General features: G+C 38.7%; 1 protein-coding gene across 2 annotated transcripts in view; it reads right to left on the bottom strand.

Moving 5' to 3' along the window:
* Positions 1-2,874: 2,874 nt before the first annotated feature.
* Positions 2,875-14,478, bottom strand: part of EPHA4 (EPH receptor A4) — a 149,573-nt gene continuing 137,969 nt past the window's right edge. Inside the window, exons 14-17 of one of the 2 annotated variants that reach the window (XM_056111562.1) lie at positions 11,916-12,065; positions 7,250-7,443; positions 3,820-3,975; positions 2,875-3,470 (exon numbers count right to left, since the gene is read on the bottom strand). In XM_056111562.1, the coding sequence (XP_055967537.1) occupies positions 3,356-3,470; positions 3,820-3,975; positions 7,250-7,443; positions 11,916-12,065 (615 nt within the window). In that variant the 3' untranslated portion in view covers positions 2,875-3,355. Of the gene's footprint in view, positions 3,471-3,790; positions 3,976-7,249; positions 7,444-11,915; positions 12,066-14,478 lie in introns of both variants that reach the window. The other variant, XM_056111563.1, reaches the window with a different exon arrangement.

The following is a 14,478-nucleotide window of genomic DNA, read 5'->3' on the forward strand; positions in this document are numbered from 1 at the left end:
TGATTCAAGAGAAGAATGTGGATAAGTGAAAATATGACTTCAAGAAGCAGGACAAAGACCACCAACATCAAATGCAACTTTTTCATGGTGATTTTCTTTGGTTACTTGAAACTTGCTTAGAAAAGTCTCAGAGTACCACCTTTCTTTCTTCCAACCCCTTCTTCACTAAATATCTGGATATAAATAGTAATATAAATATATTTCTAATACTAAAAAAGGCAATTTGGGGACTGAGTGTATAGGTAAAAAAACATCGGTATGTTTGTAGGGAGAAGTATGGAAATGTGAAAGCTTGTATCCAGTTAGGGCCAGAATAAAAGTGTAGAGAAAAATAAACCATGTCTCCTTTGAATTCAGCAACTCCTTTATCATGGGGAATTCTTGAACAGAGACCAGACAAAGTATGTGGTTTATACGGGGGCCATGAGCGAGAGCAGCGACTTCCATTGTGACTAAATAAACAAACCAATGTTCTCTAGAGGCGGTCATAAAGACATCAAAGGGGCTTTGCCAGTCAGTTCCTCTGCTCGCAATAGGGTCCCCTCCTTGTGTGTCTCATTCTTTATGATTTTAAAACAATTTTACTAATTGCAAGAATAAATAATAGTTTATAGTTATCCGTAGGGTCTGCCACTTTTTGTAGGTAGAATTGACTCCTAAGCCCTTAGCCATCCATTTAGAAACTTCCTCTATGAGGCTTCTCAGCACTGAACTTCATTTCACCTCACTCTGGCATGTCTCAATAAAACATTTGGGTTCACAAGTGGAGGAATAAGACTTGGGGAACAGGAGGGTTAGTGGGAAAAGCACAACCTTTTGTCTGGGAAGTTCAACATTTTCTACACAAGGATTTCTCAGACACATAAAACAACACCATGCATTATTAGGAAAGGTGTTATTATTAAAATTTCATTATCTGTAATTTCCAGATGGAGGAACTTAGTTCTAAAGAAACATGGAGGGTGTTTGTTTCTCAACATCTCAAATGGCTTGAGAATCCATCTCAGGATGGATGCAGGTCTGGTTCTGTATCTTGAGAAATGATGGAACACTCCTATGTCCTTGCATTTCTCCTCTAAAATGCAGAACTTCATGGCAGCAAACACTTTTGATACTATTAGGTATTATTGTAGACACGGAGAAAGGTTTTTGCCTTCTATTTTTTTTGGCCTTTTCCTTGACTTGGACTCTCAAAAATTTAGAGGGAAATCAAGATTTAAATACAATAAGATTTTATATTCTGTTTTTCCTTGAATCCCTCCCAACTTCATTTATAGAGCTACAGATGAAAGATTCCAGCATGTATATAATATCAATTTGCTGAAATATTTTAGCACTGACTGGCCCTCTCTTTGAAAATGCTTTGAATATATTAAATATTTAGGAAAATAAGTCATAAGTTGTTGAGTGTAAAAAAAGGAAGACTTTATTCAATTCCTGCCAACCAATTTGCCGGCTACATATAAGGCAATTTCATCCTAGTATCTTATTTAGATTGTGAGATGGAAAAAAAAAATCCATGCAGAGTTTTTGCTGAACAAAAAAATACATATTTTGTAAACTTATGCAACAAAACTAACATAAACTGTTAACTTTTAACATGAATATCCAGAACTCTCAGAATTCAGAAAAAGTGGTGTTAAAACAGAAATTGTTGAAGTAGGTTCAAAAACAAATTCCACTTTCCTTCTGAACAGAAAAGCTTTTACAACTAACATCGCAAAAAGGTTTTTACTAAACTGTCATGATTTGACAGCATCGAATTTAACATTCTTTGCTCTATAAGAAATAGCTTTCTGGAATAAAAACCAAAGGGGAAAAAAAGGTCATTAAAATCAGCCAAACTCTTGTTTAAAAGTGATACAAATGGAAGAGTTTGAGAAGATAAAATTTGTCCAGTCAAAGAAAGTTAGACCATTAGCTTTTAGGAATGAGCAAAACCGTTTAATTTATTTGTTTCAAGAAGGAAAGTTTCAAGGTTAAATTAGATGCAGCTAAGGGCCTTCTAGGTATAAAGCTCTTTTCAGTAGGTTACGTCTTTTAAAAGCAAAGTAGTCAAGGCGAGTGGCAAGTCTTAACAGTGATATCTCCACGATTTCTTCCTGGCTGACCCCATAAAGGGAAAAGGTATTGATATGCCTGATTCCATTAGAACTACTCCTGGTACCCAGAAGATTCCCAATCAGTATTTGCATAGTGAGTGATACCTAAGAGCAAGAGGAACCCTGTGTGAGGAAAAGCATGAGGTCTACATGCCATTCTCCAAAACTGACCCCCTCAGACCACACTTCTCTTTCTCCCCAGCAGGATCTGGGAAAAACAGCAGGGAAGCCATATTGATTTTGGGGTCCTCTCTCAAGAGATGATTGAAATGTTGAAAGCACTGATAAACAGGAAAGAATGTTTACACTCATGCTTAAAAGAAGCTCATATTTTATTTATTCTTAAAGTTTTCATTGGATCACACTCCCTTGGCTGCAGCTCTTGACTTACCTTGCAGATTTGGGGTTGCTTCTTTGAAGAAGGGAAGTCTGAGCATCCCTACTCCAGATTGTCAGAGTCTGCTATCCATAAGGGAGTTATGATAAGTTTGTAAAGTCTCTAAAGAAGGCTTACATGGCACAGCCAGGCCCAAAGAAACAGACCTCCTTTGTCCATAAGGGAGTATGGTGCTGGATAATTATTATTATTATTATTATAATTATTATTGTTATTATTAAATCCACTTTTCTTTGCTTTTCAGACCCTCACGTCATCGTCCTCCACCAGGTGACCTGAGTACTGAAGGAGCAACACTGAGGAGGAATGTGGAGGTGGCTTTCACTCGATGGTGGCTTTTTGTCCCCTGCATGGGGTTTCTTTCTTTCTTTTCTCTCTTCCAAGCTTTTAAATCCACCCCCCGAGTCCTTTCCCAAAGTTGCTGGGCATGATCTTCATTCCAGTGAAAGAAGGGTGACTGTAATGTAATGCCACAAACAAAATGTGATGTTGTAATTCCGAATGGAGAAAGGATCCCAAGATGTCTCAGAGAAGCCCAGGTCTGGTGGCAAAGATGGCATTACAACTCGGAGGCGATGTTCTATTTATATAGGTACATGTATCTTACAAACGGCAATGGATGGAAGGACTTCTGAGAAACAACTTCTTCCAGGTCGGATGCAAATGATGGTCATCAGAGCTGTGAGCCCCACCACCTATCAGCCATCTGTACACCGAACGACGCTGGCAGATTTTGTTTGTTTGTGTTCTTTCACTTCAGAGGGCGAAGACGAAGTAAAAAAAGTGCAGTTCTTCAATTAAAGTGCATGGATGAGGTAAACTAATTTCAAGAGTTTTGAGTTTAGTCAGTCTTGGCTCAGACAGGAACCATTCTGCCATGGATCTGTTGCATCTGGGTTCTCATCGCCTGAATACTGCTCAAAATCTTATTCTGGTGAGTCACAGAGGTGATGCCAATTCTAGCCAGGTCACTGCAGACAGGGGGAGAGGAAAGAAGAAAGAGGAGGGAGAGAACAAGTCACAGGGGCTGAGAGTTTCTTGGGGCTGCATGCATGCACACAGTTGAATCAGCCACAATTAATAGAGCACAACAAGGCAGGTGTAATAAAATGTTTAATTAAGCCATTGAATGCAACAATGTAGGTGCTTTAAGAGGCTGTGTAAAATTATACTCAATCAAAATGAAAGGCATTCCGTGTGTGTACTTTTTTTTTAAAATTTAATGAGTAGGATGATTATGCAGCTCAAAGCAAAAAAAAAAAAGGGAAAATACTATTAAATCTAGATTTACCCTTTCGTGTTATATCGCTGAGTACTTACTCCTGGTTCATGTGCACTACAGCCTCTAGTGTGGTATAACCAGCAGCCGTGAAGTTGTCCTTATATCGATCCATTTTAATGGCATGGAGCCAATCACCCACAGATACCACAGCAGAGAATTCAGGGGAGCTCGGGTCCAACAAGGCAGTGTTAGGTCTGCAAATGGAATGAGAGAACGGAGACAGAAGAGACTCATCAGGGACATTGGCAAAAAAGCTCAGGACTCAGGGGAGGTTGATCTACTCCCTGCAAGCATCAAATGAAATCTCCATCTGCACAGAGCACCTCATCATCTCGTGGCTCCTAATTTCACAAAGCAGAAAACATAGGTATCATTGACTTTAATTTTATACCTTTCTTTTTTCCCTTTGCTTCCCTCAGTTGTTGCCATCATTGTTGTTGAAACACACTGGTCGTGGTGGGAATTGCATTTAGCAAGATGGCGGCTGGGTCAAGAATTGAACTCAATTGAATTCACTGACTATCAATTGAGTCATATCCCTGGGCCCCACCCAATAATATGAAAAAATTATCCTTAATTCTACTGCACATGTGCTTCCTTGGGGATCACTTAGTACATTCGAGAGTGGAGCAGATCCTTTTAACCTCCTACCCTGGGGTAAAGATTGGGGAGCTCTTATAGCTGCAACTTGTTTGGTCTTTGCAGAAAAGAATCCAATCCCTGCCAGCACCAAATGTTGCAGACGTTAGTTCAGCAGCTATGGAAACCCTAGTGATGAATGAGGAAGAAAAATCTGTGAGCGTGCAAGCTGCCAGCCTTGATAGAAACAGAGAAAACAGCAAGAGTTCAAGTCCAGCATACTTTGAGCCAGGTTTGTAGGCAGGCTCAGTGCATTCAGACAAACTGGGGACAGCAGGGAGTTAATCCCCTCTTTAATCAACCCAGGCCAGACCAGCACGTGTGCCAGGAGGCCAGGAAGAATGGCCACTTTGATCACTGTTTGGATTGTGGAATGTGCTTCTCCTATTTCCTTGCTGGGGCTCCTGAATAATCATTTCAACAGATTCTAAGCACTTCTTATTAACGTATTTATTAGTTTACGCAAGTTCTCAGACCAGGTGCTATGCATTAGGTCATTGTGAAGAATGATTACAGTAGAAGGCAGAAATGCTGTCATTCCTCGTTATATCTGACACACAACAAATCACTGAAGGAGGGTATTAGGAGAATTATGATCATTTTCATCGGCAAGAAACTAAATAACAATAGAATAGACCTTCACGGGTACTTTATGGCACCCTTACCATTATTACCCAGATATCTGCCTTACTACTTATTTATATTTTATGAAACTTTCTTGTTCCCTAAAAATGACAGAACGTGCATAATCTTCACATTTTAACCAAACTGTCATTTTGGGATTATGTTGCTTGCTGCAAGCAATAAAATCATAACTATAACATCATAATTTTCAATGGAAATAAATTATTTTCTTGTAAAAATCAAATTTAATGTGACTTGATAATGTTTTTATCTAGCAAAAGCAATCCAATTCCTTTTTTCCGCTTTCATTGTTTTTACCCAATTTATTTTGTCTGAAATTACTTTTTTTGTATACATATTTTAACACAGGCTAATTTGATCAATTTTATGACAGAATAGCTGGCCTATGTCATTTTTTTTGCCCATCATTTCAAAAATATCCACTTTTTGAGTAACATTTTCTGTAGATTTTTTTAATAGCAAGAACACTCAAAATGTATTGTTTCCCCCAGTTTTAAGTAAATTATAAATATCATCACAGAAATTTTAGACATTAATTTAGTGTTAGATGTTTTCCAATATTGTGTACATTAGCCAAAGGCTGATAGCTTGCGTAAATTTTGAACTATAAGCCAGAACATAAGGCAACATGTTGGCTCTAGGTTCTTGAAAAGACGAAGATGACCTTAGGAAGAAAGTATCCTCACTGGAAATCAATTAACTCTAAGGGGCATTCACTAGCTTGCTCTGGTCTTTGTGCTCTTTATGGAACACCCTGACATTTCCTTAATTCTGTGTTGAACTGCAGACCCTGTTGTGCTACACCTTATTATCAGAGAGCAGTAATAAGTAGGAAAGTTACTATAGTAGCATCAGTGAGAAAAATTTAGAGTGGAGAGAAGTGTATCCAATAGTTCAATTTGTTCTGCAGTTCTGTGCAAAACCCATGTGATAGCTGAAAACTTCATTCTAGCCAGAGAAGTACCAAACAGGTCTTAGGACCCTCAGCTAAAAGAGGGAGGTTTTTGTAGTGTGGGGTGTTTTTTTTTCTTTTCCTTTTTTTTAAAGCATGAATTGCAAATTCAGACCAATGTTATTTCAAGATAAGTTCACCAATAAAAAGCTCTTTTTTTTAGTGTGCGTGTAACTGAGTCTTAGTGCTAGCTAACCTCAAAGAGGACCAATATAACTATTTGTTCCAAGTTCTTTTGTGCATGTTCCTTCTTAGCATCTTTCAGGGTAAGGACTGGAGTAGACTATTATCAAACTGTTTAAGTCTCGAAGGGTTTTGAAAGAATGACCTCTTATAACTCAGGGTAATTAAAAAAAAAGTCTCTAAGGAGTGAATATTTGGAGACAAGTAGATACCTCCACTCAAGCAGGTTTGATTCACTTGATCTTATTGTACCTGTCTTCTTAAATAATTTAACTGATAAGCATGTTTGATGCCTTCTCAGATGGGAGTGGTGACTAGGGAACTTAACATTTATACTGGTAGAATCCAAAGTAGGAAGAAAAGTTCCCATTGAATTATAGGGTTTGTGGCATCTTTATCTTCCATCTGGACTAATGGACATCTTCATTTTTCTCTTTCTCATAATATCACCACTTTACAGGTGGCTCTATCATTTTGGGTTTTTTAAACATTCCTCCGAAGACCTTGCAAGTAATCAGGTTCCACCATAACCTATTTCCTTTCACTCTTGAAAATTCCAGAAAAGAAAACAAAAAACATTTTGTGTCCAGAACTGAAACCTGATGACACTCTTGGTACCAATTAAACTATGACATGGATGCTTAAAATTGCAGTGTGTATAGCATTGTTCTCTAACCCTCCTTTCTTACTAACCAACTAACCTTTCCCATTTTTACATTAGCTTCTCCTAACCCCGAACTTCTTCCCAAAGGACATTTTAGCCCTTTTCTAAAAGTCCAGGGCTCTCATCATAAAGTAAGCAATTTGGTTATTTCTTTGTTGCTGTTGGAAAAAAAATTATTTTTTCTTTACTAGCATTCAAAGCTTGGTGGGCATTCGACTGTTCAAAACGGTGAATAGAATTCTCCAAAGTACTCCGTGAATTCAGAAAGACGCCACCCAATTACAGAGAGCTGACAAAAAGAACAGGGATGAAAATGACTCCCCTCTCATGTATGCCCCACGCATGTTCTTTTCAATCCGTCATCATTTAAGTAAGCATGGCTGACCTGGAGCTCTCGGTCCCTGTCCTCTTCAAGCTGTTGGGATTGCGGATGAGTTTGTCCAACATGTTGACAATCTGCCCAAATTTGGGCCTGTCGCTTCTCTCCTTCTGCCAGCAGTCTAGCATCAGCTGGTGGAGTGCAATGGGGCAGTCCATTGGCGGGGGTAGTCTATAGCCTTCCTCGATGGCTTTAATCACCTATGGAAGAAAACAGAGTGGTATGCTAAGCTGCCAGACAAGCTGTTGTGAGAGGTTTAACCCCTCTGAGTGCACATTCCCTGTACATCACGCTGCCAGCTAGCCCGGGTATGGGACCAGCTCCAATTCCATCTCAGATGTCAAAGCTGGCCCTAAATATCGCTGGCAGAGGGGGAGGGAAGCCAGCTGCTGCTGCTAGGAAATATTTGCAAATGGAAGGCCATGATCTGATGCATCCATGTTTGAAAGTGGAACACGCAAGCAGATCTACAACATGGTACATTCACAGTATCTTGAGATTCCATGACAATGTCCCTGCCCAGTCTGCTACCATTAGTAGCTAAACCTCTGAGCCAAAGACACTGTTAGTGCTGAAGCCCTTCTTAGGAAATAGCTAATAGTTGACTCCAAATAGAAACAACTCTACATCATTTCAAGTCCATGTCCTCTTGCTCAGACCATTTATCAGTGAGTACCAGAGCCAGCTTTCAGTCATCCCAATCCACAAATATCTACTTCTGTCTGCTCAGCCCTGCCAGAAATTCAGGCTACATCACTAATCATCAGGGAGAGGCAGATCGAACCAACAATGAGATACCATCTCACACCACAGAGTCTGGCCCACATCCAAAAGAACAAAATCAACTGGTGTTGGTGTTGGTGCAGATGTGGCGAGAAAGGGACCCTCCTTCACCGCTGGTGGGAATGCCGACTGGTTCAGCCCTTTTGGAAAACAGTATGGATGATCCTCAAAAAATTAGAACTTGAGCTCCCATTTGACCCAGCAATACCACTCCTGGGAATATATCCCAGAGAGGCAAAAAAAATACAGTCGAAATGACATCTGCACTTGTAAGTTCATTGCTACACTGTTTACAATAGCCAAAATTTGGGGAAAAAACCGAGTGCCAGAGAACCGATGACTGGTTAAAGAAACTTTGCTACATCTACCCAATGGAATATTATGCAGCTGTTAGAAAAGCTGAAGTCATGAAACTTCCATACAAGTGGTTCTACATGGAAAGTATCATGCTAAGTGAAATGAGCCAGAAAAAGAGGGACAGACATAGAAGGACTGCACTCATCTGGGGAATATAAAGTAAGAGAATGGGAGACAAACACCCAAGAATAGTTGAGATAAGTACCAGGAGGTCTGCTCCACAGCTTGGAAGCCGGCAGCACATGCTAGAGGAAAAGGCAGCTCAGATAGAGAAGGGAGCACCAAGTAAAGGGTGTTTGGAGGACTCACTCGGGATGCGAGATGCATGCTGAAAGTAGACTATAAACTGAACACGATGGCCACTCAATACCTCTATTGCAAACCACAACACCCTAAAGGAAAGAGAGAGCAAAGGGAACGCCCTACCACAAAGGCGGGGTGAGGTGGGGTGGGGGCTGGGAGGGCTACTGGGATCATTGGTGGTGGAGAATGGGCACTGGTGGAGTGTGTACTCAATCATTGTATAACTGAAACCCAAGCATGAAAGTTTGTAAGTCTAAAATTGTACCTCACGGTGTTTCACTAATTATAAATAAATAAATAAATAAATAAATAAAAACAAAAATCTAAAAAAAAAAAAACAACAATATTTGGGAAGAGCAAAGGCATGTCTGTATCTCTATCTTGGTCTTAACTGGTTGCTAGTTGTCCTTGTTAAAGGTGTAAGTAGATTTCAGAAAATTCTTAGCAATTTTTCTTGATCTTTTCGTGCATTGTTCTTGTTCTTGCTGTGCCAGAATGAAACCCAGGACCTTACTCATGCAAGGCATGTGCCCTACCCCTGAGTAACACCCAAAGCTAATATTTACATCTGAAAGGAGGCACTTATACATCTAAGGAAAGAAGTTCTATGGTAGATGATAATTGTCCCATTGCCCACAGAGGTCTCCCTGACTAATAAGACAGAAATAAATCCTTCAATCGTCTTTTTTTCTAAAACTAACTTTCAAAATCTATCTTTACTGGTGTTGCAGTATTTTCTTCTTGGCTTTTCTTAAAAACCTCCTACTTCAGGGCGTGAATCCCAGTAAAGCACTGTGGCATGAGTCACAGCAAATCGAAAGAGGGAATTTACTTCATTGTTTCTGGCTCTTGATAGGCTTTGTTTATGGGCATATATCCTAGGGAATGCTCTTATTTTTGTGGGTTAAAAAAGCATTTTTATTGTTTACATCAATCTTTTCTTCTTTTTTCCCTTTTTGTGGCCAAATGAGAGCTGGGTGTAAAACAAGCAGGATAGTGGCCTTCCCCAGAAAAGATGTCCATTTAGCTGGGCACTATTAAATCACTTCTCATTTAAGCATCACGTTGAACTCATTTCCATCATCTTGTGATTTATTAAAGCTTCTAACCCTCTTTTATCTATGTGTTTCTGCCAGTAGTCAGCTATTTTACTTTTTTCTATTTCTTCTAAAGCAGACTTCTCCATGTTACCTCACTGAACATTATTTATTTCTAGTCATTATATGAGTCAGTTTTGATTCTCTCTTGTCTCATCCTTCAGGTGTATTATGTTGGTTCTAAACCTGCTGAGAAGAGTTTTCAATGAACTGATAATGCAAGCAAACTGGGCTGATGTGAGGGTAGCAAAAAAATTACTCTCATTTCTGAGAACATTGAATACTTCCCTTAGCTTCCCTATCCAGCTTTGTAATGCCTATTTGGAAGGAAGTTTGTGGTTTAATAAAGCATATTTTCTCAGTTTTAGAGGGATGTTTGGAGGGTGGAGGGAGTTGAGGCAGGAGATGACAAGAAACAAAGAAAACTTGTTAAGTTTGACATATTTTCAGCAGTTATGTTAACTCCTTTTACCATATGCCAAATGAATGCAGCTCATGAAAAAAATTCTCCAGTAACATTTCCTATTGATCCCTGTTCTACACAGAATCCAGCACAGAGACAAATGCATGTGAAAGACAGATCAATATTATTTGTGGGAGAGAAATGACTTCAGATGCCTTTTTTTGGAAGGGGGAGGTGGGTGATGCATGGAGAAAGGCAGAAAAATGGAAGTTTGAAAACATAGTACATGTTTTAATATAAAAATAGAAATGGAAAAAGCAATAGGTTTGAAAGCAGGGTAGAAAAATTGACAACTTTATGTTTCTGCTTGTGAATATTTGGTCATGGCTCTGAGCTGAAATAAAGGGAAACTTAATGACCAAATCATTAAAAAAGTGAATGCATGTATACTTGCTCTTTTAGGTCATTTTTCTTTCTCCCCCTTAAGTTTTAACCAAATGTTGCTCTAAGACGCTATTTAAAGATTTCTGCATGACATAACCACACCAAACAATCCAAAACACACCTTCACCCCTCTAGTTCCTCTCTAGCCTGTAATTATCTATCAGTTATCTTCACTGCTATCTTTCTTCCCATATGCTATGAACCTTCCTTTATAATTTGTAGATGATAGACTGTCAACACAACCATTTCTCTTAATATGACTACAGAATTCCTTTTGTCCCACTCAATCCAGAACACACAAACTTCTTGATTGTTCCGAACATTCTTTGACTGATAAGGTACATATTTCTTAGTGTAGCTAGGTTCTTTGTGAAATTGTCAACTCTTATTTCACAACAAGACAAGATAGCCTGATGGTGTTTTATATCAGAAAATTACTTTAAAAGAAGAGTTTTTCAAAAATATAGTTTTGGGACATACTATATCATAACAGACATTTATAAACAAGATCCTATGTATCTCACACATCAAATAAAAACAGAAGTTCAAAAAGTAGCCATTCATCTTAATCTGATTCTCAGACATTTTAGACGTAAAACCTTTCACAAAATTGGCTAATATGTGTTCTAGGAAGACCTCTGGCCTAGTGTTTTGTTTTCTTCATCTTCTTTCCTTCTCACTGAATATGTTTGTAATTAAATTCTATTACTCTGGAATCTTATTAGTGTCATTATTGAATGCTTTTCTAAAATTGCAGGCATTGTGGATACTCCTTTACGAAGTAGTCCAGATGGTACATTAAAGGGATGTGCATAATTTACAAAGGGTCATTTAGTGAAGCTTTATTTTAAAGTCCTCAAGGGGCAAGCTCTAATTACAACTATGCCAGCTTTTAAATATTCACTCATTTTCCTCCAATAAACCTTTCATGTCAATAGTATCACACATGAAATTTATTTTTCACTTATCCATGTGCCTTCTTAAAATTCAGAATTTAGTTTAGTCCCAGTATTGGGTTTGAAAGAGAACCAAGTAAAATATGCTTTTCCAAATCAGTAATCTATAACCCTATGCGTCCATCTTCCAATAATAAATGATTTCAGCTATGTAATCTTGGTCCTTGAAATTCAAAACCTTAAGGTTTACCTAGGTTGCCAGACACATTTGTCCAAGAATCTTGAGATTAACACATCCCTTCCAGCTCGTGACTACTATATCATACACTATGACACAAAACTTCCTGAATCTCAATGTAAAAATCATAATTCAGATCACAAAGACTCACATCTTGATTGGACATATCCCAGTAGGGTCTCTCTCCATACGACATCACTTCCCACATAACGATGCCATAACTCCATACATCACTTGCTGATGTGAATTTACGATAGGCAATGGCTTCTGGCGCAGTCCACCGGATAGGAATCTTGCCACCCTGTGAACATTCAAGCCATAAGTTATCCGCTAAGTACATTAGTGATGTGCCATTTTCGATACCGAATGTTGTCACTATTTGCCAAGCAGAACAACTACATCCCTGCGACAGCCCTTCAAACAATAATAAGAGACCTGTTTATGTTACATTAAAGTCTTCCAGGTTGAGAGGGTTCTTCTCATATGTTTTGTTTAGTTACAGGAAAGTGGACCAGTAATGCCTTCAATTATTTTTTAAAAGCACATCTATTATCAATACTATTTAAGGGTATGTTGAAAAGAAAGTGAATCTCAGTAGTTACATGGAATGGCTTTTATCCATAGTCTATTAATGGATGTGCAGTAGATAATAATTTTTACATCTTGTTGGGGTTTTTTTTGCCCACAAATGCAATACTAATACAGCTTCTAAGATTATGAGCTAAGGGTGCTAAATATATAAATGCATAAGGCTGGAAAGATAGCAGAGGTTAAGGCACTTGTCTTGCCTGTGGCTGAGCCCAGTTCAATCCCCAACACTGAAAATTCTCTCCCAAAATTAGAGCTAAGAGTAAGCTCTGAGCATTGCTAGGTGTGGTGCAAGTCCATTCCTTCCCCAAAGATACTTCTATCCATTACACAGTCACTGGACTCTTCTAAAACATAAGAAATATACACTAAATGACTAAAAGTTAGTATTTAAAGTTCATTAATGGAAACAAACAAATCCAGATGCTAGAGACATTTCTGATTGATGAGTTCAAGGCAGGATTTTACATATTATTTAATTAGAAAGGGAAAAACCTATAAAAATAGTAAAGCAGTTGAATGTTATTTGTAAAAATTTTAAATGCCATTCATCCCCTCAAATGTCTTGTTTAAATATGCTTATGTGCAGGGTGTTTTTAACTGCATCTCAAATTTTCTTGGATTGCACCTGGGAAAAGTGAATTCAACTTGAATTCAGATTCTTATGCTATTTAGGAGAACATCATTTTCAAGTTTTCCTGGCTTCAATTAGGTGATTAAATAGGACAATAATTAGCACTTGAAATCGCAGGGACTCACAGCAGTTTTCTCTGTGTGAACTGGTGTAAAACCTAGTGTATTATATTCATACTCATTACATATAGAAGGTCACCTGTGCTGCCTTCTGCCTTCTTTAAATATTTGACTAAGGTTTTATCTATGTAAATATGTCATTTTAGAGGCCTCCTTTAACTGTCCTCTCTTCAACTCCTGGGAAAAAAATAAAAGATCTTTAGCATTCACAAAGGTGTATTTTCCCCTAAATGGGCTTGGAATTCAAGAGAGGATATGTGTAAGTATCCAAAAAACAAAGCCAAAGAATCTGAACACTCAGGAAGAACTCCACCAACCAACCAAACAGGAAATCCCCAGTGCTTAGTCTACCAGATGCACAGTCTACCAGATAACAGTGGATGAAGGAGTAAGATTCTGGGGGCTGTCTGGTTCTTGTTGATTTTAAGTGTCAGTCCCAATAGCCAATAACTTTTATGATTCTGTGTTTCATCCATTACTATCTTATATCCAATTGTCCAGCTAAGATAACCTAGACATTAACTGTATACTGATAACTTTAAATGGTGTTCTAATTTCAGCTTATCTTCCAGTAGTAAAACCATGGTCATATATACTAGACCTTCCATACTGTAAAAGGCTTTATATATCCTGCTTATGAATTATCATATTCATATTCATAAAACCAAGAAGAAACTTGTACTGTCTTGTTTAATATAAAATTTTTAAAAAATAATACATATATATTTTTGCTGTTTGGGTCACACCCAGTAATGCTGAGGAATTATGCTGCATTGAATAGTTACTCTGCAACCTGTGAGGGACCATATGGGATGCTGGGGATCAAATGTGAATAGACCAGGTGCAAGTCAAATACCCTACCCACTGTACTATAACTTTGGCTCCTAAAATAAGATTTCCCAATAATAGCAAAGATTCCAATAAAAATCTAAAAGTAAGGAAGGTAGGAGGAGAGGAAGGGAGAAAGTAAGGAAAGAAGGAAGGAAGGGAGGGAGGGAGGGAGGGAGGGAGGAAGAGAGAGAGGAAGGAAGTGAGGAAGGGAGGGAGGGAGGGAGGGAGGGAGGGAGGGAGGGAGGAAGAGAGAGAGGAAGGAAGGAAGGAAGGGAGGGAGGGAGGGAGGGAGGGAGGGAGGGAGGGAGGGAGGGAGAAAGAGAGAGAGGAAGGAAGGGAGAGAGGGAGGAAGGAAGAAAAAAGGAAGGAAAGAAGGAAGGAAGGAGGGAAGGAGGGAGGGAGAGAGGGAGGGAGGGAGGGAGGGAGGGAGGGAGGGAGGGAGGGAGGCAGTGAATAAAAAGGAGAAAAGAGAAAAACAAAGAAAGCTTAAGTGTGGAAAAAATACAAGGAAAGATATAATTATTGCTTTGTAAACCACTTCC

Source organism: Sorex fumeus, unplaced genomic scaffold, assembly GCF_029834395.1.
Source record: "Sorex fumeus unplaced genomic scaffold, SorFum_2.1 ptg000014l, whole genome shotgun sequence".
NCBI classification, from domain to species: Eukaryota; Metazoa; Chordata; class Mammalia; order Eulipotyphla; family Soricidae; genus Sorex; species Sorex fumeus.